General features: G+C 44.4%; 1 protein-coding gene across 4 annotated transcripts; it reads right to left on the bottom strand.

Annotated features, from left to right (window-relative positions):
• Positions 1-3,554: 3,554 nt before the first annotated feature.
• LOC118367055 (integral membrane protein GPR155-like) lies at positions 3,555-23,157 on the bottom strand. Of its 4 annotated transcripts, none has more exons than XM_035750046.2 (15): positions 23,017-23,157; positions 21,707-22,232; positions 21,122-21,521; positions 20,152-20,323; positions 19,902-20,057; positions 15,619-15,702; positions 15,296-15,416; positions 15,041-15,125; positions 14,848-14,938; positions 14,542-14,764; positions 12,753-12,877; positions 10,278-10,373; positions 10,115-10,179; positions 9,879-10,016; positions 3,555-8,154 (listed from the first exon to the last, which is right to left on the bottom strand). In XM_035750046.2, the coding sequence occupies exons 2-15, from the start codon at positions 22,131-22,133 to the stop codon at positions 7,959-7,961; spliced, it is 2,379 nt and encodes a 792-aa protein (XP_035605939.1). In that variant the 5' UTR covers positions 22,134-22,232; positions 23,017-23,157; the 3' UTR covers positions 3,555-7,958. The 4 variants fall into 4 exon arrangements, with proteins under 4 accessions (XP_035605939.1, XP_052349747.1, XP_052349746.1 ...); XM_052493787.1 differs by having other exon boundaries at positions 21,707-22,185; positions 23,017-23,100; XM_052493786.1 differs by having other exon boundaries at positions 21,707-23,125.
• Positions 23,158-23,211: the final 54 nt, after the last annotated feature.

The raw sequence follows: 23,211 nt of genomic DNA, 5'->3' as shown, positions 1-23,211 counted from the left end.
AATTGACTTCAATAAAAAACCTAGCAGGCTCATGGTTCTCACCCCCTACCATGGATTTACACAGTAATTATGAAAACCTCTGGAGGACGTCCTCCAACCTATCAGAGCTCTTACAGCATAAACTGACATGTCACCCCATCAAAGGATCAGAGAATCAATCTAGTACCGAACACATAAACTACAGATAGATAGCAGTGCAGTGCATAACATCTGGTGAATAGTTGATTCAAAGAGAGAGAAAGACAATAGTTGAACAGTTTAACAAATTCATTTCTTAATAAATGAAGATTGCAAGCAAGAGAGAGCGAGAGATAGCTACGTATATTTTGTTGTATTTTTTTCCACTTTCATTTACTTAGCCAGCGAATGCAGCTAGCTAGTTTAGCCTACTTAAACAGAGAGGGATGCCATGTTAGCTAGCTGGCTATGGCTATCCAACACTGGAACTTTTCCAACTCAAGGTAAGTGTAAGTGGTGTAACTGCTAAACTGCTTGCTAACAGTACACTGTATGTACTGTATGATTGTAGCGGGTCGACTAACGCATTAGTTCTAGTAGCAATGTTGACTATGACGTTAGCTAACATGGTGACTACAATGTAGGCTGTGTGTAGTGGTTATGATATAAAAGTTTGTCTTTTTTTTTTGCCTGGTCACAGACAGCTGATGTGTTGTGTACGGAAGTCCATAAGCAAGGGAAAAGGTGGGAGGTAGAGAGCGCATAGATGTGCATGGCTGCTATAACAGTGAACTGTGTTTGCATGTGATCAGGGGTGTATTTATTCCACTGACAAATGTTTCTTAAATGGAAGCAAACGGAATGGGATAAACATAACTGTATACAGTTGAAGTCGGAAGTTTACATACACTTAGGTTGGAATCATTTAAACTTGTTTTTCAACCACTCCACAAATTTCTTGTTAACAAACTATAGTTTTGGCAAGTCAGTTAGGACATCTACTTTGTGCATGACACAAGTATTTTTTTCCAACAATTGTTTACAGACAGATTATTTCACTTATAACTCACTGAATCACAATTCCAGTGGGTCAGACATTTACATACACTAAGTTGACTGTGCCTATAAACAGCTTGGACAATTCCAGAAAATGTCATGACTTTAGAAGCTTCTGATAGGCTTATTGACATCATTTGAGTCAATCGGAGCTGTGAGGGGAACGGCACCTCAGTACCTCCAGGCTCTGATCAGGCCCTACACCCAAACAAGGGCACTGCGTTCATCCACCTCTGGCCTGCTCGCCTCCCTACCACTGAGGAAGTACAGTTCCCGCTCAGCCCAGTCAAAACTGTTCGCTGCTCTGGCCCCCCAATGGTGGAACAAACTCCCTCACGACGCCAGGACAGCGGAGTCAATCACCACCTTCCGGAGACACCTGAAACCCCACCTCTTCAAGGAATACCTAGGATAGGGTAAGTAATCCTTCTCACCCCCCTAAAAGATTTAGATGCACTATTGTAAGTGGCTGTTCCACTGGATGTCATAAGGTGTATGCACCAATTTGTAAGTCGCTCTGGATAAGAGCGTCTGCTAAATGACTTAAATGTAAATGTAATCGGAGGTGTACCTGTGGATGTATTTCAAGGCCTACCTTCAAACTCAGTGCATCTTTGCGTGACATCATGGGAAAATCAAAAGAAATCAGCCAAGACCTCAGAAAACAAATTGTAGACCTTCACAAGTCTGGTTCATCCTTGGGAGCAATTTCCAAACGCCTGAAGGTACCACGTTCATCTGTACAAACAATAGTGTGCAAGTACAAACACCATGGGATCATGCAGCCGTCATATCGCTCAGGAAGGAGATGCGTTCTGTCTCCTAGAGATTAACGTACTTTGGTGTGAAAAGTGCAAATCAATCCCAGAACAACTGCAAAGGACCTTGTGAAGATGCTGGAGGAAACAGGTACAAGTATCAAGTACAAGTATCTATATCCACAGTAAAACAAGTCCTATTTCGACAACCTGAAAGGCCAATCAGCAAAGAAGAAGCCACTGCTCCAAAACCACCATAAAAAAGCCAGACTACGGTTTGTAACTGCACATTGGGACAAAGATCGTACTGTTTGGACAAATGTCCTCTGGTCTGATTAAACAAAAATAGAATTGCTTGGCCATAATGACCATTGTTATGTTTGGAGGAAAAAGGGGGAGGCTTGCAAGTCGAAGAACACCATCCCAACAGTGGAGCACGGGGGTGGCAGCATCATGTTGTGGGGGTGTTTTGCTGCAGGAGGGACTGGTACACTTCACAAAATAGATGGTATCATGAGGATGGAAAATGATGTGGATATATTGAAGCAACATCTCAAGACATCATCAGTCAGGAAGTTAAAGCTTGGTCGCAAATGGGTCTTCCAAATGGACAATGACCCCAAAATGGCTTAAGGACAACAAAGTCAAGGTATTGGAGTGGCCATCAGAAAGCTCTGACCTCAATCCTATAGAAAATCTGTGGCAGAACTGAAAAAGTGTGTGAGCAAGGAGGCCTACAAACCTGACTCAGTTACAGCAGCTCTGTCAGGAGGATTGGGCCAAAATTCACCCAATTTATTGTGGGAAGCTTGTGGAAGGCTACCCAAAATGTTTGACCCAAGTTAAACAATTTAAAGGCAATGCTACCAAATACTAATTGAGTGTATGTGAACTTCTGACCCACTGGGAATCTGATGAAATAAATAAAAGATGAAATAAATCATTCTCTCTACTATTATTCTGACATTTCACATCCTTAAAATAACGTGGTGATCCTAACTGACCTAAGACAGGGAATTTGTACTAGGATTAAATGTCAGGAATTGTGAAAAACTGAGTTCAATGTATTTGGCTAAGGTGTATGTAAACTTCCAACTTCAACTGTATGTCCAATATAAACTCTAATTTGCAACTGTTGGACTAACGATTAAACCCTAGATCAGTGAGATGCAGGCAATAGTGGGCAAGGCTGTATTGAATGTGTCATTGTCACCGTGATTACTCACATTTGTCTCGACATGTGCACTTACGCTGTAAACTTTCATTCATAAGCTAGGTTATAGCAACCTCATGATGGGTATTGGGAAAAGGAGTGTCATGTCATAACCTAAACCAATCAATGTTAATCAATTTAGCTGGGCAAATGGAATATGAATGAGTCATCCAATATGCTGTGATAGAAATAAGGCCATAATCATTAAAAAATAATTGTCATCTCTGGTTTACAGTAAAATTAAGATCGGTCTTTCATATCTAAAATGGCCAATGGTTGTTTCAAGACCAACTCCTGCATGTCCCACTATGGAAAATAATACACTTAGTATACGAAACAGTAGTGGAGGCAAGAGCTTGGCCTTGTTTTACCACTGAGCAGTTTACTGAGTGATTTGTATAGGTTTATTTGAAGTAAAAAGACAGGACATCTTTTCATTGACATAGGGTGGAACAGGATGCCTGAAGACTGAAAGGCCCTGCAGGAAGAGCCACACCCGCACTTTACCACAACATGTATCCATCAGTTCTGTTTTAACCCAGTATAAAAGGAATCGCATAAGCCAGAGGTGCAATACAGCAGTTTATTTGTTTAAAAAACAGTCTGGGAATCATAGAAGAACATGCAGCATTAGTTAGCTTCAAAGTGCATGATACCGTACATTCTCTTTTAGTCAAGTGACATTCAAACATTCATAATGCCAAACAAGGTGAATACATGGCTCAATTACCTTATTAGCAACAGTAATAAGCACAATCCCATTAAGGAAAAAGTAACATGACTCCAAAATAACTCCAATAATAAAGAATATTGCATTTAATCTGGCACAGTCGGTATTGTACTCTCCACAAACCTAAAACAAATGGGAATTATAGTTGTGTATTTAAAAAACAATATATATTTTTTAGCCAAGAATCATTTAAATAAGTTAACAAGGCATCAGTAAACATGTTGTCCCCCATGAATGATGTAGAAAAATACAATTATTGAATTGGTGGAGCTTATAAACTCAGCAAAAAAAATAAACGTCCCTTTTTCAGGCCCGGTCTTTCAAAGATAATTCGTAAAAATCCAAATAACTTCACAAATCTTCATTGTAAAGGGTTCAAACACTGTTTCCCATGCTTGTTCAATGAACCATTAACAATTAACGAACATGCACCTGTGGAACGGTCGTTAAGACACTAACAGCTTACAGACGGTAGGCAATTAAGGTCACAGTTAAGAACACTTAGGACACTAGAGGCCTTTCTACTGACTCTGAAAAACACCAAAATAAAAAGATGCCCAGGGTCCCTGGACATCTGCGTGAACGTGCCTTAGGCATGCTGCAAGGAGGCATGCGGACTGCAGATGTGGCCAGGGCAATAAATTGCAGTGGCCAGGGCAATAAATTGCAATGTCCGTACTGTGAGACACCTTAGACAGCGCTACAGGGAAAAAGAACAGACATCTGATCATCCTCGAGGTGGCAGACCACGTGTAACAACACATGCACAGGATTGTTACATTCGAACATCACACCTGCAAGACACGTACAGGATGGCAACAACTGCCCGAGTTATACCAGGAATGCACAATCGCTCCATCATTGCTCAGACTGTCCGCAATAGGCTGAGGGCTTGTAGGCCTGTTGTAAGGCAGGTCCTCACCAGACATCGCCAGCAACAACGTTGCCTACGGGCACAAACCCACCATAGCTGGACCAGACAGGACTGGCAAAAAGTGCTCTTCACTGACGAGTCGTGGTTTTGTCTCACCAGGGGTGATGGTCGGATTCGCGTTTATCATCGAAGGAATGAGCGTTACATCGAGGCCTGTACTCTGGAGCGGGATCGATTTGGAGGTGGAGGGTCCGTCATGGTCTGGGGCGGTGTGTCACAGCATCATGTTGTCATTGTAGGCAATCAATCCCATTGAGCACATCTGGGACCTGTTGGATCAGAGGGTGAGGGATAGGGCCATTCCCCCCCAGAAATGTCCTGCAACTTGCAGGTGCCTTGGTGGAAGAGTGGGGTAACATCTCACAGCAAGAACTGGCAAATCTTGTGCAGTCCATGAGAAGATGCACTGCAGTACTTAATGCAGCTGTTGGCCACACCAGATACCGACTGTTACTTTTGATTTTAACCCCCCCTTTGTTCAGGGACACATTATTCCATTTCTGTTAGTCACATGTCTGTGGAACTTTTTCATTTTATGTCTCAGTTTTTGAATGTTATGTTCATACAAATATTTACACGTTAAGTTTGCTGAAAATAAACGCAGTTGACAGTGAGAGGACGTTTCTTTTTTTGCTGAGTTTAGGTCCTTATGGGAAACATGTTGCTCATGAGGGGCGGCATATACAACAGTGCCTTCAGAAAGTATTCAGACCCCTCGACTTTTTCCACATTTTGTTACAGCCTTATTCTAAAATTGATGAAAGTTCATTCCACCTCAATCAATACCCCACGACAAAGAAAAAGCTGTTTAGACATTTTTACTAACTTATTAAAAATAAAAAACCTTATGTAAATTATATTTAAGTATTCATACCCTTTACTCAATACTTTGTTGAAGCACCTATGGCAGCGATGACAGCCTAAAGTATTTTTGGGTATGACACTACAAGCTTGGCACACCTGTATTTGGGGAGTTTCTCCCATTCTTCTCTGCAGATCCTCTCAAGCTCTGTCAGGTTGGATGGGGAGCGTTGCAGTACAGCTATTTTCAGGTCTCTCCAGAGATGTTTGATCTGGTTCAAGATGGAGCGCTGGCTGGGCCACTGAGGGACATTCAGAGACTTGTCCCGAAGCCACTCCTGCATTGTCTTGGCTGTGTGCTTAGGGTCGTTGTCCTGTTGGAAGGTGAACCTTCAACCCAGTCTGTGGTCCCGGAGCAGGTTTTCATCAAGGATCTCTCTGTACTTTGCTCTGCTCATCTTTGCCTCAATCCTGACTAGTCTCCTAGTCCCTGCCGCTGAAAACATCCCCACAGCGTGATGCTGCGACCACCATGCTTCACTGTAGGGATGATGGCAGGTTTCTTCCAGACGTGACGCTTGGCATTCAGGCTAAAGAGTTCAATCATGGTTTCATCAGACCAGAGAATCTTGTTTCTCATGGTCTGAGAGTCCTTTAGGTGCCTTTTGGCAAACTCCAAGCGGTCTGTCATGTGCCTTTTACTGAGGAGTGACTTCCGTCTGGCCACTCTACCATAAAGGCCTGATTGCTGGAGTGCTGCAGAGACGGTTGTCCTTCTGGAAGGTTCTCCCATCTCCACAGAGGAACTCTGGAGCTCTGTCAGAGTGACCATCGAGTTCTTGGTCACCTCCGACCAAGGCCCTTTTCCCCCATCGCTCAGTTTGGCCGGACGGCCAGCTCTAGGAAGTGCCTTTGTGGTTCCAAACTTCTTCCATTTAAGAATGATGGATGTGTTCTTAGGGACCTTCAATGCTGCATACATTTTTTGGTACTCTTCCCCAGATCTGTGCCTCGACACAATCCTGCCTTGGAGCTCTATGGACAATTCCTTCAATCTCATGGCTTGGTTTTGGCTCTGACATGCACTGTCAACTGTGGGACCTTATATAGACAGGTGTGTATTTCCAAATCATGTCCAATCAATTGAATTTACCACAGGTGGACTCCGATCAAGTTGTAGAAGCATCTCAAGGATGAACAATGGAAACAGGATGCATCTGAGCTCAATTTCAAGTCTGATAGCAAAGGGTCTAAATACTTATGTAAATAAGGTATTTCTGTTGAATTTTAATATTTTTAAAAAAATCTGTTTTCGCTTAGTCATTATGGGGTACTGTGTGTAGATTGCTGAGGAAATTGTTTTATTTAATTAATTTTAGAATAAGGCTGTAACTTAAAATGTGGGGAAAAAAATCAAGGGGTCTGAATACTTTCTGAAGGCACTGCATGTACAAAATGATGGGACAGGAGATATGTTTGTTCAAAGTTCTCAGTTGATTACTACAGCGCCTCCTTTGGGCCCCTTTTTTAAATGCCAGGTCTCTATGGCAAGATTCATCATTCATCCAAGTTTCGTCAAAATCCCCCAATGGTGTCCGAGATATCGCGTGTGACTAACAATGTACAAACGGACAGAGAATTCAAACAATAAAATTCTGCATCCATAAAATTTGACACCATTCTGTCTACATTATTCAAATATATTAAAAATAGATCTAGCTGCCATATCTATTTTAAGTTATAAATTATGGCCAAATTAAGTGTATTTAGAATACACAGCAACATGCATTTTATTTGTTTATTTAACTAGACAAGTCAGGTAAGAGCAAATTATTTACAATGACAGCCTACTTGTAAAGCCCCCCCGGCCAAACCCTCCCCTAACCCGGACAACGCTGGGCCAATTGTGCGCCACCCTATGGGACTCCCGATCACGGCCGGTTATGATAGAGCCCGGGATCGAACCCGGGTCTGTAGTGATGCCTCTAGCACTGTGATGCAGTGCATTGGAACTCTGCACCACCCGAGAGGCCCATTACAGACTTGCATTTTCAATACCTGACAAATACCATTCTTGTCATCCAAACTAAATAAATAAAAATCTGAGCCTTATGGTATATGAGTGTCATCAAGGGGATACAAGCTGGTCTATATAACTTGAGACGATAATGCAAGATATTTGACATCAGTAATTTGGGCCGATCATTATTACCTCTGCCAACTTAAATCTCGTTATGCATAAAGTACCATACAAAACCCCCACAAAAACATAGGCAGTTTAAAAGAAAACTAACAAGTACTCAATGCTTGTTATGATGCATATTTCAATGTGCAAAACAATAAAAGCATTTAAATTTTTTTTTTTTTTTAAATCAGCAGACTCTTCAAGTCAACCAATACTGCTAGTGTTATGTAGGTAGCGAACTAGATTCAGGCCTGGTAGATAGCCGATCTCTTTTTCATCTTGTGCCTCTGGAAAACAGAGACTGGGCCTAACCAGGGCCCACCTTATGCTGTGAAGCAGTAGTGCAGGTTGTCATCTTTGAAGCCATACTCCTGGGTGATGTGCTGGAGCACCCCACCCTGCTGCAGCCGGATCCCATAGAGCAGCGCTTCTCCTCGGTCCTGTGACAGACCCACCTGCAACAGCCACTCTACCAGCTCACTGCCAAGAAAAGTGTCCGCCACTGTCCTCTCCCCACACCTGTGTGTCAGAGGAAGGATTCACCAACGGGCCAGTTAGGCACTCCCCACAGCTGACAGGTCCAAGAGGAATGAGAGAGAGAGAGAGAGAGCAGATAGAGTGCCTTCAGAAAGTATTCCCACACCCCTTTTCACACTTTGTTGTATTAAAATGGGATTAAAATGGATTTGGTCATTTTCTGTCAAGATCGACACAAAATACTAAAATGTCAAAGTGGAATTTGTAAAACAAAACACCATCTTGATTAGATAAGTATTAAACCCCCTAGACAACCATTTGCATGTCTTGCCATTTATTTTCAAGCAGATTTAAGTAAAAACTAACTCTGCCACATTCACCGTCTTCTTGGTAAGTAACTCCAGCATAGATTTGGCCTTGTGTTTTGGGCTATTGTCCTGCTGAAAGCTGAATTCATGTCCCAGTGTCTGGTGGAAAGCAGACAAACAGTTTTTCCTCTAGGATTTTGCCTGTGCTTAGTGCCATTCAGTTTATTTTTTATCCAGAGTCCCTAATGATTACAATCAAATCCATAACATGATGCAGCCACCACTATGCTTGAAAATATGGAGAATGGTACTAAGCAATCTGTTGTATTGCACTTTGACATAACACGTTGTATTCAGGACAAAAAGTGAATTGCTTTGCCACATTTTTTGCAGTATTACTTTAGTGCCTTGTTGCAAACAGGATGCATGTTTTTGAATATTTTTTATTCTGTACAGGCTTCCTTCTTTTCACTCTGTCAATTAGGTTAATATTGTGGAGTAACTACAATGTTGTTGATCCATCCTCAGTTCTCCTGTCAAAGCCATTAAACTAACTGTTTTAAAGTCAACATTGGCCTCATGGTAAAATTGCTTAGCGGTTTTCTTCCTCTCCGGCAACTGAGTTAGGAAGGACGCCTGCATCTTTGTAGCTCACCATGCTCAAAGGGATATTTAATGTCTGCTTTAAAAATTAAAAAAACATTTACCAATAGGTGCCCTTCTTTGCAGGGCATTGGAAAACCTTCCTGGTCTTTGTGGTTGAACCGGTTTGAAATTCACTGCTCGACAGGGACCTTAATAATTGTATGTATGTGTGGGGTACAGTGATGAGGTAGTCATTTAAAAATCATGTTAAACACTATTATTGCACACAGAGTTAGTCCATGCAACTTATGTAACTTGTTAAGCAGATGTTCACTGCTGAACGTATTTAGGCTTTTCATAAAAAGGGTTGAATACTTGACTCAAGACATTAAAAAAAGAAATGTAATATAAAAAAAATATAAAATTATATAAAATTCCACCTTGACATTATGGGGTCTTGGTTGTAGGCCAGTGACAAAAAAACAACACTCAATATAATCCATTTTACATTCAGGCTGTAACAAAACAAAATGTGGGAAAAGTAAAGGCTGTGAATACTTTCTGTAGGAACTGTAGCTAGGATGGCACACTGAAACAAACGCAAGAGAGAAGTGCTCAACACAACCCATGCACCAAAACTCATGCAAAACCATGTATTCATATTAGTGATGATCAATGGGTATAATGCAGTTGTTACAAAAACTGTCAGACTGTCCAATCGTAAGCAAAGTGGTGAATTACTGCATAATGTGGGAGGTTTCATATATACCGTGAGCCGTTTTAGGAAATACACAGCGGGTGCACAGTAAAAGCAGAGGGTCTATTGAATCCCTGAGCAGAGCAGCCCTGTAAGTTGACTAATTGACCCCTCACCTCTTCTGCTGGACAATGTCCCGGACACACTGCTCTTTGTGGTATCTGATGAACTGAGTGCAGGTCATCATGATGTCATCAGATACAACCAGTTGAGGCTGCTCTTCTGGCTTCCTTCTATGCCACAGACAGGATATCCTGGGCACAGGTCCAAAAAAAAAAAGTATTCAATGCTTCTTATTCAATACACAGCTCACTACTCGATCATATGAAATGCATGTCAGTGAGCCTCTTACTTCTTTTTAAATGGCAGTATTATCAAATGTTTGTCCAGCCCAAAAAGCCCGAACGAGATGAAGCCCTGAGAACAGCAAAACACATATGTAAACACCGCCACCGTTGAGTAAATACAGTGGCTCCAAATCCCAATGTGTCTATGGAGACCTATATGTACGGTACCTGTCCATAGTTGACCACAGCACAGAAGAACTGCAGCTCTAAGTAAAGTCTCCCAGGAACTCGACTAAAGAGCCACCACAGACAGCTGGACAGGTTCTAGAACAGGGGAGAGAGATTGAAACAGGGATTGTCACACTTGCCCAAAATTGAAGGACAGGACGGACAGCCGTAAAAAACCTCAACATACAGGCTCTGTCGCACAAGGCCATTTCCATGTAAAAGGACCCATGAGCGCCAACATGTGAAGTTCGTAGAAGCACCACAAATGTGGTGTCAAAATGAAAGCTAAGAGGATATTTTTGAGAAATGAAGGCATATACATTTTCCAATCATTCTTCCTAAAATGAGGAATAAGCGAAGGCTTTGATTTCTGGTCAAACCTTAAAAAAGGTATTAGAAAAACATCAAAACACACTGTTGAAGTTAACAGGAAAGTTCAACCAAATTTACACATTGGTTTCCTTACCCTGAAAGCAATCCATGCTTTGGTTAAGTTGCCCTGGGACTGTTTCCACGTGGCACTAATCACATACAAGTCATGGTACCGATATTACATTTTTCACGCATTATGTCCAAATCACCCGAAAGTATCTAAAAATTATTGTGAAGCTTTAACAAAGTCACTTATAGATGTTCTGAACATGTGCAAAAAAAATGCTAATATCAGTCACATGACTTGAATGGATTTGTGCCACAAATGCTAAAACGTTAGAATGTGGAAACAGTGCCAGGGAAACTAAACCAATGCAGGGATTGATGTCATAGCTTGTCCATAGACTGGTTAGTGCGTACAGGGTAAGGAAACCAATATGTCATTTTGGAATTTGGGTGAACTATCCCTTTAAGACCCTTACCAACTAATATCAACATTTACATTTAATTTTGTGAAATATTGCCTAGTGTCTTCTCATTTTGCATTAAAAAACAACATATCTTTAAGATATATTCAAATCACTCTCTGAGGGAGGATACAGAAAATTCACTGAAGTAACAAGTATCAGGTAAACATACCAATTATAGTGTTTTTACTGATAACAATGTTAATTGTTAATGATTTATGGGATTTAAACATGTCATTCTGTTATGAAATCCAAAATAGAAAGACCGAAAAAAAAAAAAAAAATAAATAAAAAAATAAAATCAGTAACAGAGTGACTGCAATTAAATTAGCTAAAATGGGAAATGATAGTAGTCACAAACCACAGTTGGGGCTCCTGTTACTGCCCTCCCTTCCACTGGCATACTGTTCAGCTGATAATTATGAAAACAGTCTGAACAACCCTTCCCTCTCTCCCACCCAGCCTTTCTCCTTGGCTACCTTTCTTTTCTTTCCAGTTAACCCTATCAGTCCCAAGACCCCTGATTTTTTTTTGTGGGGGGGGGCTTTTCATTTATCTGCATTATATTTAGCCTCAAAATTAAGTATTTACAATTTCATTTTCAGGATAACAAGTAGAACACAAAACAATGATAAACAGTTGCATTCATGAGTTAAAAAAACACGTCAATAAAGGGCTCCCGAGTGGCGCAGCGGTCGAAGGCGCTGCATCTCAGTGCTAGAGGTGTTACTACGGACCCTGGTTCGATTCCAGGCTGTATCACAACCGGCCGTGATTGGGAGTATCATATGGCGGAGCACAATTGGCCCAGCGTTGTCCAGGTTAGGCCGTCATTGTAAATAAGAATTTGTTAACCGACTTGCCTAGTTAAATAAAGGTTAAAAAAAAGTTAAATTAAAGGTCCGGCAAAGCAAAAACCTGATCAAAAATGAATTTATGATTGCTCTTAAGTACAGAAATGGTTTGTTCAGTGGGATATCAAACTAGTCAGTGACAACTGTGTGGAGATTGGAGTTTGTGACAGCAACTATGTGAGCTTATTACAGTATTAGACACTGTCCTTTGATTTTCTATGATCTTCTAGAAGAACCCCATACCTTCTGACAACTCTTGTGTAGCTTGAGTGTTATAGAGTAAAATATGTGCGTGAGAGCCTCAGCTTTTCATAGATAGCTTTTAATAAATTTGTATCTGAAACCATTCGGACTCTACATTTTTTTTTTTTAAATCACAGATTAATGGATGAATCCAAATGGTACAACCAAGAAGTCTGTAGTTCAAACCCCCAATGTTTAAAAGGGGTTAGAAGTCCAAATCGTGTCGGCATGGCGGTGGGACTCATTGCGTTAATGTCACCTCTCCCGGCTCTTACTGACACCCATCCACAAGGCCCCTCGCTTTCCATTTACTCTAACCAGCGTCCTCAACCACTGAGCACAGACTGACACCGGATGTCCATGGACGTCAAAAAGTAGTTTACATTTTGTCAGTCCAAATCTAAACCAATCAAAGACCTCTGTTTCACAAAATTGGACAGCACATTACAGTAAAGAAAATTAGAGGTCAGTAAAGTACAGTACAATAGAGTTTAGTAACAGTCTCAGTGTTATTCTGTAATAGTGAGTCAGTCACTCACAGCTAGTAGGCTGACGATCAGTAGCAGGCATAAGAGCACATGGCGGGCCACCTGTCTGTCAGCCACCTGCTGCTCCTCCTGGGCCAGTAGACAGCCTGGCGACTCACAGCCAGTCTCACACGGACCTGAAGGAGACCACAGAGCAGACGCACTGTTAGTGACCCACAGGGTGATGACTGATACACTGCATTACCAAATGTATGTGGACACCTGCTCGTCAAACAACTCATTCCAAAATCATGGAGTTGGTACCCCCTTTGCTGCTGTAACAGCCTCCACTCTTCGGAGAAGGCTTTCCACTAGATGTTGGAACATTTAAAAAATAATTTAACCTTTAACTAGGCAAGTCAGTTAAGAACAAATTCTTATTTCCAATGACTGCCTACCGGGTAACTGCCTTGTTCAGGGGCAGAACGACAGATTTGTACCTTGTCAGCTCGAGGATTCGATCCAGCAACCTTTCGGTTACTGGCCCAACGCTCTAACCACTAGGCTACCTGCCGCCCCATAAGCCACCACATTGCTGCGGGGACTTGCTTCCATTCAGCCACAAGAGCATTAGTGAGGTCAGGCACTGCTGTTGGGCGATTAGGCCTGGCTCGCAATCGTTCTTCCAATTCACCCCAAAGGTGTTCGATGGGGTTGAGGTCAGGGCTCTGTGCAGACCAGTCAAGTTCTTCCACACCGATCACAACAAATCATATCTGTATGGACCTCGCTTTGTGCACACGGGAGCATTGTCATACTGAAACAGGAAAGGGCCATCCCCAAACTGTTGCCACAAAGTTGGAAGCACAGAATCGTCTAGAATGTCATCATTGTATGCTGTAGCGTTAAGATTTCCCTTCACTGGAATTAAGGGGCCTTGCCCGAACCATGAATAACAGCCCCAGACCATTAATCCTCCACCAAACTTTCAAGCTGGCACTATTGTAGTGTTCTCCTGGCATCCGCAAACCCAGATTCGTCCGTCGGACTGCCAGATGGTGAAGCGTGATTAATCACTCCAGAGAAAGTATTTCCACTGATCCAGAGTCCAATGGTGGCGAGATTTACATCACTCCAGCCGACACTTGGCATTGCGCATGGTGATTGTAGACTTGTGTGCAGCAGCTTGGCCACGGAAACCCATTTCATGAAGCTCCCGACGAACAGTTCTTGTGCTGACGTTACTTCCAGAAGCAGTTTGGAACTCGGTAGAGAGTGTTGCAACCGAGGACAAGACGTTTTTTTATGCGCCAAGCGCTTCAGGACTCGGCAGTCCCGTTCTGTGAGCTTGTGTGGCCTACCCCTTCGCTGCTGAGCCGTTGTTGCTCCTAGACGTTTCCACTTCATAATAACAGCACTTACAGTTGACCGGAGCAGCTCTAGCAGGGCAGAAATTTGGCTAACAGACTTGTTGGAAAGGTGGCATCCTATAACGATGCCACGTTGAAAGTCACCGAGCTCTTCAGTAAGGCCATTCTACTGCCAATGTTTGTCTATAGAGATTGCATGGCTGTGTGCTCGATTTTATACACCTGTCAGCAACGGGTGTGGATGAAATAGCCGAATCTTCTAATTTGAAGGGGTGTCTACATACTTTTGTATTTACAGTGCATTCGGAAAGTATTCAGACCCCTTCCTTTTTCCACATTTTGTTATGTTACAACCTCACTCTAAAATTGATTAAATAAAAATGTTCCTCGTCAATCTACACACAATACCCCATAAGAAAAAATGTAATCCGTATCATATACTTAATTAACTAGTATTATATACACATGACATAAATCCAGCTAACATATACCTATGTTGATGCTTCCAGTTCCGGCTGGCTCAAACATGTCACGGATATCTGGGATAGTTTGGGTATCTGGGCCAGTCGGGAGCCTCAGATCCTCAATAGTGCCTAGCATAGAGTCTCTCTCCAGGACATGGTACATTGAGTCCCACGTGCCTCGACGGAGGCCCACCAAAGAGCACCCGCCCAGCACTATGCTGAAGGCAAGCACAACAGAGGTGCAGATGATCTGCAGAAGACACAAAGAGAAGGTCAGGATGATGAGGTCATGTTCTATGGGAGGTGCCGTCTTCTTTCCCCAGTCGGTCTCACCTGCGGTCTTCCATAAAAGAAAGCCGAATCGATGGTGTCGGGCATCCTCTCCCCAGTTACGAGGAGCACTGCTGCCACAAGGGCTGGGACTCTGTTGACATCACATACGAACTGTGTTTGAGCAGCAGATTCAACACAAAAGGTCCCTTAGTTTCCAATAATTCAATTATTCAGTGGAAAGCTCATGACTCACCCCCAGCCTGCAATCACCAGGAAGCCTGGCGCAACCTTCAGCTCACCACCGCTCTTCATCAACACAAGGGAAAGTGCTATCAGACCTAAAACAAAGAAACATAGACTCTATGGTGAGAGAATCATTGCTCAACACTGCACCATTCACATTTTTTTTTAAATCACAGTATGTTAACATACCAACACAAAATCATACTATAAGAGAAAAGGGTGGTATTATAAAATGTTGACAGTTGTGTGTGTGTGACAGACATACCTGGCCATACATAAGTACTGTACAGTGAGCCGTACAACAGTGTGAATGTCAACACGTGTCCAATGAAGCGGTCTTGTCTCACGACAAAGTTCCACATGATCATGCTAACACAAGCTAGAATCTGGACGCACGGAGAGGCAAAACGTCAATAGACAGCAGCGCGCAATCCTAAAGCGACATTTAGACAGTGATATTGCTAATTCGGCTTGGTACTATGGACAATATGATATGTACAACATTATTCAATGGACATACTGATACAATATGCATATGGGATGGATGTTTTTGTGAAAACTAACAGATATTCAAAAGGCAAGCCTTGCCTGTGCCAAGAACAGGTTGACGGTGAACATGTGAGGTAGTCTCTTAAATTTCTTACTCAGGAACATGACAGTAACTGTCCAAGCCTGTAACAAAGAGATAAGAGATCTCAGCATTAGATATGCTTGTCTACACATACCATACAGAAAAGGACAGCATACTTATGTAAACTGCAATGGCAATTTCATCATCTCAGGTCCCAATAAACACCACATGCATTCGAGAGTAGTAACATTCAGTGAAACGACATCACAGGTTATAAGAAAGGTCATATGACCAGTCTAGACTGTCAAAAAATGGGCAGCCTAGAGAGAACAAGAGAAAATAAACTGTCCTAAATGAAAAGCTGCTCTGTGTTTTTCTAGCGCCGTGTTGCCTTGAAGTTAAACTGGGGCAACATTATAGGAGGAAGTAAGCCTCAAGTATCATATCATTGGCACCAGACAGAGACATCCTGCTGATGACTTTGAACTGCCTGGTTGCAAGTCATATCTCCACCCCTACTGTTCATAGACTGAATCAACATAGCCTAGTCTAGACAGTATCATCTAACAATATCACCTGATAACTACTGTCCCCCCCAACTGCCCCCAAATAACACAATATGAATGAGATGATGTGAAAAGAAGCTTTAGTACAATCAACTGTCACGCCTTGGTCTTAGTATTTTGTGTTTTCTTTAATTATATTTGTTCAGGCCAGGGTGTGACATGGGTTTATTGTATTGTCGTATTGGGTTTTTTGTAGGCATTGGGGTTGTGGTTGATTAGGGGTGTGTCTAGTATAGGCTTGGCTGCCTGAGGCGGTTCTCAATCAGAGTCAGGTGATTCTTGTTGTCTCCGATGGGGAACCGTATTTAGGTAGCCGGGGTTTCACTGTGTATTTCGTGGGTGATTGTTTCTGTCTCTGTGTAGTTTCACCAGATAGGCTGTAATTAGATTTCCACGTTCCGTTTGTTGTTTTGCATTTGTATAAGTTATTTCATGTATCGCGATTCATTCCGACTCTCTCTCAACAAACGAAGAACGCCGTTACAGAATCACCCACCACACACGGACCGAGTGGCGTGGTTACAGGCAGCGACAGCAGGAGCAGCGAACGGAGGCACTTACGAGAGCTGAGAGACGCTGTTATGAGGACGTTATGGACAGCAGATGTATAGAGTATACTACGTGGGAAGAAATAGACAGGTGGGCGGTCGACCCAGAGAGAGTGCCGGAGCCCGCCTGGGATTCGCTGGAGCAGTGCGAAGAGGGCTATAGGAGAATGGAGTTGGAGAGGCAATCACGACGGCGCAGAGGGAAGCCCGAAAAGCAGCCCCAAAAAATGTATTGGGGGGTGGCTCAGAGGGAGAGTGGCTGAGTCAGGAGATAGACCTGAGCCAACTCTCCTTGTTTATCGTGAGGAGCCAAAGAGGAGACCAGAACCAGAGCCGGTGTTAGAGGTGAGCGAAGCAGAGACTGTGAAGGAGCTAATGGGGAAAGTGGAGGAGAGAGTAATGAGGGAGTTGCTAGTATGGTGCTATAGGTACGATACTCGTCCGACGGAGCGTGTCGGGGATTTGATGGCACCTGGGTTAGCGCTCCATACTCGTCCTGAGGTGCATGTTAGTCGGCTGGTGAAAAATGTGCCAGCCTCACGCACCAGGCCTCCTGTGCACATCCCTAGCCTTGCACGTCCTGTGCCAACACTGCTCTCAAGATCTCCAGTACGCCTTCACAGTCTAGCCCATCCTGTGCCACCTCCACACACCAGCCCTCCGGTGGCAGCTCCCCGCACCAGGCTTCCTGTGCGTGTCCTCGGCCCAGTACCACCAGTGCCAGCACCACGCATCAGGCCTACAGTGCGCCTCGCCTCTCCAGCGCTGTCGGAGCCTCCCGCCTCTCCAGCGCTGTCGGAGCCTCCCGCCTCTCCAGCGCTGTCGGAGCCTCCCGCCTCTCCAGCGCTGTCGGAGCCTCCCGCCTCTCCAGCGCTGTCGGAGCCTCCCGCCTCTCCAGCGCTGTCGGAGCCTCCCGCCTCTCCAGCGCTGTCGGAGCCTCCCGCCTCTCCAGCGCTGTCGGAGCCTCCCGCCTCTCCAGCGCTGTCGGAGCCTCTCCAGCGCTGTCTCCCGCCTCTCAGCGCTGTCGGAACCTCCCGCCTCCCAGCGCTGTCGGAACCTTTCTCCTCTCCTGCGCTACCGGAGTATCCTGCCTGTTCAGCGCTGCTGGAGTCTCCTGTCTGTTCAGCGCTATCAGAGCCTTCCTTCCCTCCTGCGCTGTCGGAGTCTCCCGCCTGTTCAGCGCTATCAGAGCCTCCTGCCTGTTCGGAGCAGCCAGAGCTGCCAGTCTGCATGAAGCAGCCAGAGCTGCCAGTCTGCATGAAGCAGCCAGAGCTGCCAGTCTGCATGAAGTAGCCAGAGCTGCCAGTCTGCATGAAGCAGCCAGAGCTGCTAGTCTGCATGAAGCAGCCAGAGCTGCCAGTCTGCATGAAGCAGCCAGAGCTGCTAGTCTGCATGAAGCAGCCAGAGCTGCCAGTCTGCATGAAGCAGCCAGAGATGCCAGTCTGCATGAAGCAGCCAGAGATGCCAGTCTGCAAGGAGCTGCCAGCCTGCATGGAGCAGCCAGAGCTGTCAGTCTGCATGGAGCAGCCAGAGCTGTCAGTCTGCATGGAGCAGCCAGAGCTGAAGGAGCAGCCAGAGCTGTCAGTCTGCATGGAGCAGCCAGAGCGGTCAGTCAGAGCCAGAGCGGTCAGTCTGCATGAAGCAGCCAGAGCTGTCAGTCTGCATGAAGCAGCCAGAGCTGTCAGTCTGCATGAAGCAGCCAGAGCTGTCAGTCTGCATGAAGCAGCCAGAGCTGTCAGTCTGCATGAAGCAGCCAGAGCTGTCAGTCTGCATGAAGCAGCCAGAGCTGCCAGTCTGCATGAAGCAGCCAGAGCTGCCAGTCTGCATGAAGCAGCCAGACCGCATGGTGCTGTCAGTCTGCATGAAGCAGCCAGAGCTGTCAGTCTGCATGAAGCAGCCAGAGCTGTCAGTCTGCATGAAGCAGCCAGAGCTGTCAGTCTGCATGAAGCAGCCAGAGCTGTCAGTCTGCATGAAGCAGCCAGAGCTGTCAGTCTGCATGAAGCAGCCAGAGCTGTCAGTCTGCATGAAGCAGCCAGAGCTGTCAGTCTGCATGAAGCAGCCAGAGCTGTCAGTCTGCATGAAGCAGCCAGAGCTGTCAGTCTGTATGAAGCAGCCAGAGATGTCAGTCTGCAAGGAGCTGCCAGTCTGCATGGAGCAGCCAGATCTGCTAGTCAACCAGAATCTTCCAGATCCGCCAGCCAGCCAGGATCTACCGGAGCCTACTACCTGCCTGGGCTTCCTCTCAGCGCCGGGCTTCCTCTCAGCGCCGGGCTGCCCCTCAGCGCCGAGCTGCCCCTCAGCGCCGAGCTGGCCCTCAGTCACGAGCTGGCCCTCAGTCACGAGCTGGCCCTCAGTCACGAGCTGCTCCTCAGTCACGAGCTGCTCCTCAGTCACGAGCTGCTCCTCAGTTCAGTGGGGTTCTGGGTGAGGACTATTAGGCCATGGTCGGCGGCGAGGATGGATTATCCCAGGACGCGAAGGGGAGGAACTATGACATTTATGGAGTGGGGTCCACGTCCCGAGCCGGAACCGCCACCATGGACAGACGTCCACCCGGACCCTCCCTATGGTTTTGAGGTGCGTCCGGGAGTCCGCACCTTGGGGGGGGGTTCTGTCACGCCTTGGTCTTAGTATTTTGTGTTTTCTTTAATTATATTTGTTCAGGCCAGGGTGTGACATGGGTTTATTGTATTGTCGTATTGTTTTTTTTGTAGGCATTGGGATTGTGGTTGATTAGGGGTGTGTCTAGTATAGGCTTGGCTGCCTGAGGCGGTTCTCAATCAGAGTCAGGTGATTCTTGTTGTCTCTGATGAGGAACCGTATTTAGGTAGCCGGGGTTTCACTGTGTATTTCGTGGCTGATTGTTCCTGTCTCTGTGTAGTTTCACTAGATAGGCTGTAATTAGATTTTCACGTTCCGTTTGTTGTTTTGCATTTGTATAAGTTATTTCATGTATCGCGATTCATTCATTAAAGAACATGAGTAACAACCACGCTGCATTTCGGTCCGACTCTCTCTCAACAAACGAAGAACGCCGTTACATCAACACCTGCTTGTAGGTTATAATTTCCTGAAGTCCGACCACCCTGCCTGAAATAAAATAACCAGCACAAAGCCAGTTGAAAAGTAAAGATTACAGTCAATGATAGTTCTTTGATAATGATGGGAGGCAGGGGGAAAACTCACCAGTGCAACTAAGCTGATGATGCTGACATTAAAGCTGACATTCTGCAGAGAATCCATCAATGGCTTAGGGTCCATCCATGGTATTGTCAGCAACCAAGCAGAAACATACATAATGGGAGCTGAGAGAAACGTGCTTATTACCATCCCTGAGGTAACCTGTTAGAAAACAATACACAAGAAAAATGTGACACTGTCCATGTCTTCATATGACATACACTTCTATCCATATAGGAGAGAGTAGATGACTTACAACTTGTAGCTCCATGTTATAGTGAGCAGCATAGATGGCCACACTGGGGGCACTAGGGAAGACTCCATAGAGGAAGGCATAGTTGGAGAGACTGGAGTGTTCGAGACTAGAGCTGGTGTTGTCAGCGTCCAGCAGCTCCACTGTCTCTCGACAGATCAACGGCATCACCAACCTCCGGAAGATCAAACACGTTGTTAGGTTTCATTGTAATGTTGCGGTTACAAAATGTTACAAGATAAATGCCTGATTCATTCACAAGGAATCATCAGGTAAGAAGGAAGAGACTATATTTTCAAGGGTCTGGCTCGTAGCCTGGTCCCAGATCTGTTTGTGCTTTAGCCTACTCCATTGTCATGGACTTGAGGCTTACTTCCTCCTATAATGTTGCCTCAGTTTAACGTCTTCAAGGCATCACGATGCTAGTAAAACACAGAGAGCAGCTTTTCATTTAGTATGGTTTATTTTCTCTTGTTCTCTGTAGGCTGCCCATTTTGAGACAGTCTAGACAGCCCTCAGCCCTTTACCAAAACAGTGGTGGGGTTTCCGCTTTGTTATCGTTTGAAATGCAGATTCCCCTTCAAGATTGCATGAGAATAAATAAAGGTTTCAAGGTCAAAAATACTGAAACGTGGATGGGTGCCAGTATTCAAGAATGCTTGTATTACACAAAACAAAAATGGTAGTCATGTGCCAAGGTTGCCTGGTGTGTAGCAGACCAATACAAATCCACAGTTAGCTCTGAGTCAATAACAGTACACAGACAGTACACAGAACACATAACACTTAATTACAAGGAGATGTGGTCTCATGTCCTGACACTATGTCTACAGTGTGTTTTTAAGTGCAGTATGAATGTGTATGAGCTGTAGGCTATTATGAATATTAAATAATAGAAGCCTACATGTGTAATAATCTAACGTAACATTCTTAAACTCAAAACAATCCATCATAAATCCCTGTAAACACTCACAGTTTTGCTGTGATGAGCAGGATAAGGGCTACAACCGTGGACCTGGTGAGCTTCCCCAACTGGCCCACCATGGAGAGGCCCAAGTAGAACAGAGCTGCTCCTCCAAAAGAGTTGGCCAGGCCGTCCACAAACTGCTCCATGAAAGCAGGGATCTTCTGATCCAGGATGAAGTGGAAGATAATGCCAATAACAACCATGAAGACCATGGGGTTCTTCAGAACCTGCAGGATGACCACACCCACTATCTGGAGTTTGCTCTGCTGCCGGTCTCTCTGATCCCTCCACTTCTGGATCTCACAGAAGGCAAACCCAATGGGGTTGAGAAGCATGAGGGACACTGGTGCTACCAGGTAAATGTACTGTAGATACTCTGGGTGTGTGTTCTTGTACAAGGCCTCAACTGTGAAGAAAGGTACAGTTCAGGAAGTTCCCTTTTAGGGAGGAGAGCAGAGTGAATCATACTTTTTGTCACAAACCAACAAGATTTTAAAGTATGACATAAAGACATATTTCCTTTGTTCTGAGGTTCTGCCAGGAGACTATCAATTTTAAAAGGACTGAAACTGAACGGATGGAAAGACTCACCAATCGGGTATCCCAAAGCAAAGTCATTGCTTTGAGTAGCAAAGATGGAGAATAGGCCAGCTTTGCTGAAGCGAGTGTCAGGACTGGCAACCAGTAGTGTAATCACACACACAATGAAAAACACAGACACCTTGGCGATGAGAATACTCCACAAAAATGGCCAGATGACATTCCCAAAGTCCAAGAGTACCATGTTCTTAAAGAGCAATGCTGGGAGGGCAAACTTGGACACAAAGTTCCCCAATCCTTTGGCCTGTGTGGATGTGATGATGTTCGCTCGACCAGCAATATAGCCACACAAGATGATCCCAAAGCACTCCAGGAGTGCTGGGAAGAGCTTGTCAATGGACATGGTGGGAGGGGTGTCCGAGGGATCCAAGTCCCCATTTGAAAGGTTGAGGTTGTTACCGATGGCAGGGACATCCATTGTGGCGCTGGTGGTTTAAATCCTCAGATATCAGCTCTCATGCCTGGCCAAGCTGATGGGGTTGCTGGTGTCACTATCAGTTACTGAAAATCTAAAATACTTGGAGAACAGTCAAACTACAATTTCAATTTAGCGTCTCTAAAACTGCATCGTTGAAAAAGGTCTCGTAACTTAGTTAGTAGCACTGTTGTATTCGGCACATGTGACAAACAACATTTTATTAGATTTCGATTTGAACCATTTATACATGGTAGTTACATAGGTGAACCTTTCAGCCCACTGAATGTCCCAACAGACTCACGAAGTTGAGTCCTGACGCCAAGGTATAACCACCATTTACCGGGGTTTCTAGATGTAACGTCAACGTTAAGCATAAACTCGTAAACAGTCTATTACAGTAGCTACTTTGTAGCGATGTAACCTTCTCACAACGTAAAATGCTAGATACAACGTATCACTTACACATTTAAAAAAAATACATATCAACTGTTCTATAATACACGTTAGTGAAAACATGGATAAACATGCATGCACCCAGCAATCTGAGCTAATGTATATGTATGGTAAAACATTTTTTTTTAAATGGCTAGCATCGCTATTAGCTTGATGAAAAATAGAGCGCCATTCCTTAAAAAGACAACTAACGTAGCTAGCTACCAGTACCTACAGATAATCAAGGCATGGAGTTCGAGAGGGTTGGCTAACTAAATAACCTAACGTTAGCTAGCTAGCCAATTCACCGAACTCTAGCCAGTTAGTACGTGCGCTATTTATAAATAGGTGAAAACATGACACGCTAGTTTGCCAAATGCCAATATACGGGGTGCTATTTAGACCCGTTGACAAGTGACCGTAAAAAAATTAAAAATACAAGACAACTTACCGGTATCTCTCTCCCTATGTCGCAACACCCCGCAATTTCCTTCTTGTTCTGACAGCAAACTACTTCACCAATCACATTAGACTACATGGGGGGACCGGGGGGGAAACGATTTCGCCGAATGTTGCACATGCGGGGCTATCACGTGGTCAAAATTCAGTCTTTTGTAGTATTCAGACCTCAACGTTCCACATGCAG

Source organism: Oncorhynchus keta, chromosome 34 (genome assembly GCF_023373465.1).
Source record: "Oncorhynchus keta strain PuntledgeMale-10-30-2019 chromosome 34, Oket_V2, whole genome shotgun sequence".
Taxonomy (NCBI): Eukaryota; Metazoa; Chordata; class Actinopteri; order Salmoniformes; family Salmonidae; genus Oncorhynchus; species Oncorhynchus keta.
This window is presented reverse-complemented; position numbering and strand designations above follow the sequence as displayed.

Bases quoted from the DNA above. Each gene is read 5' to 3' on its own strand.
- LOC118367055 (XM_035750046.2), bottom strand. From the start codon at position 22,133: ATGGATGTCCCTGCCATCGGTAACAACCTCAACCTTTCAAATGGGGAC. The intron at 20,058-20,151 runs GTAAGTCATCTA...GTTTTCTAACAG, and splicing joins ATAACATGGAGCTACAAGTT to GTTACCTCAGGGATGGTAAT. The intron at 10,017-10,114 runs GTAAGAGGCTCA...ACCTGTGCCCAG, and splicing joins ATACTGCCATTTAAAAAGAA to GATATCCTGTCTGTGGCATA.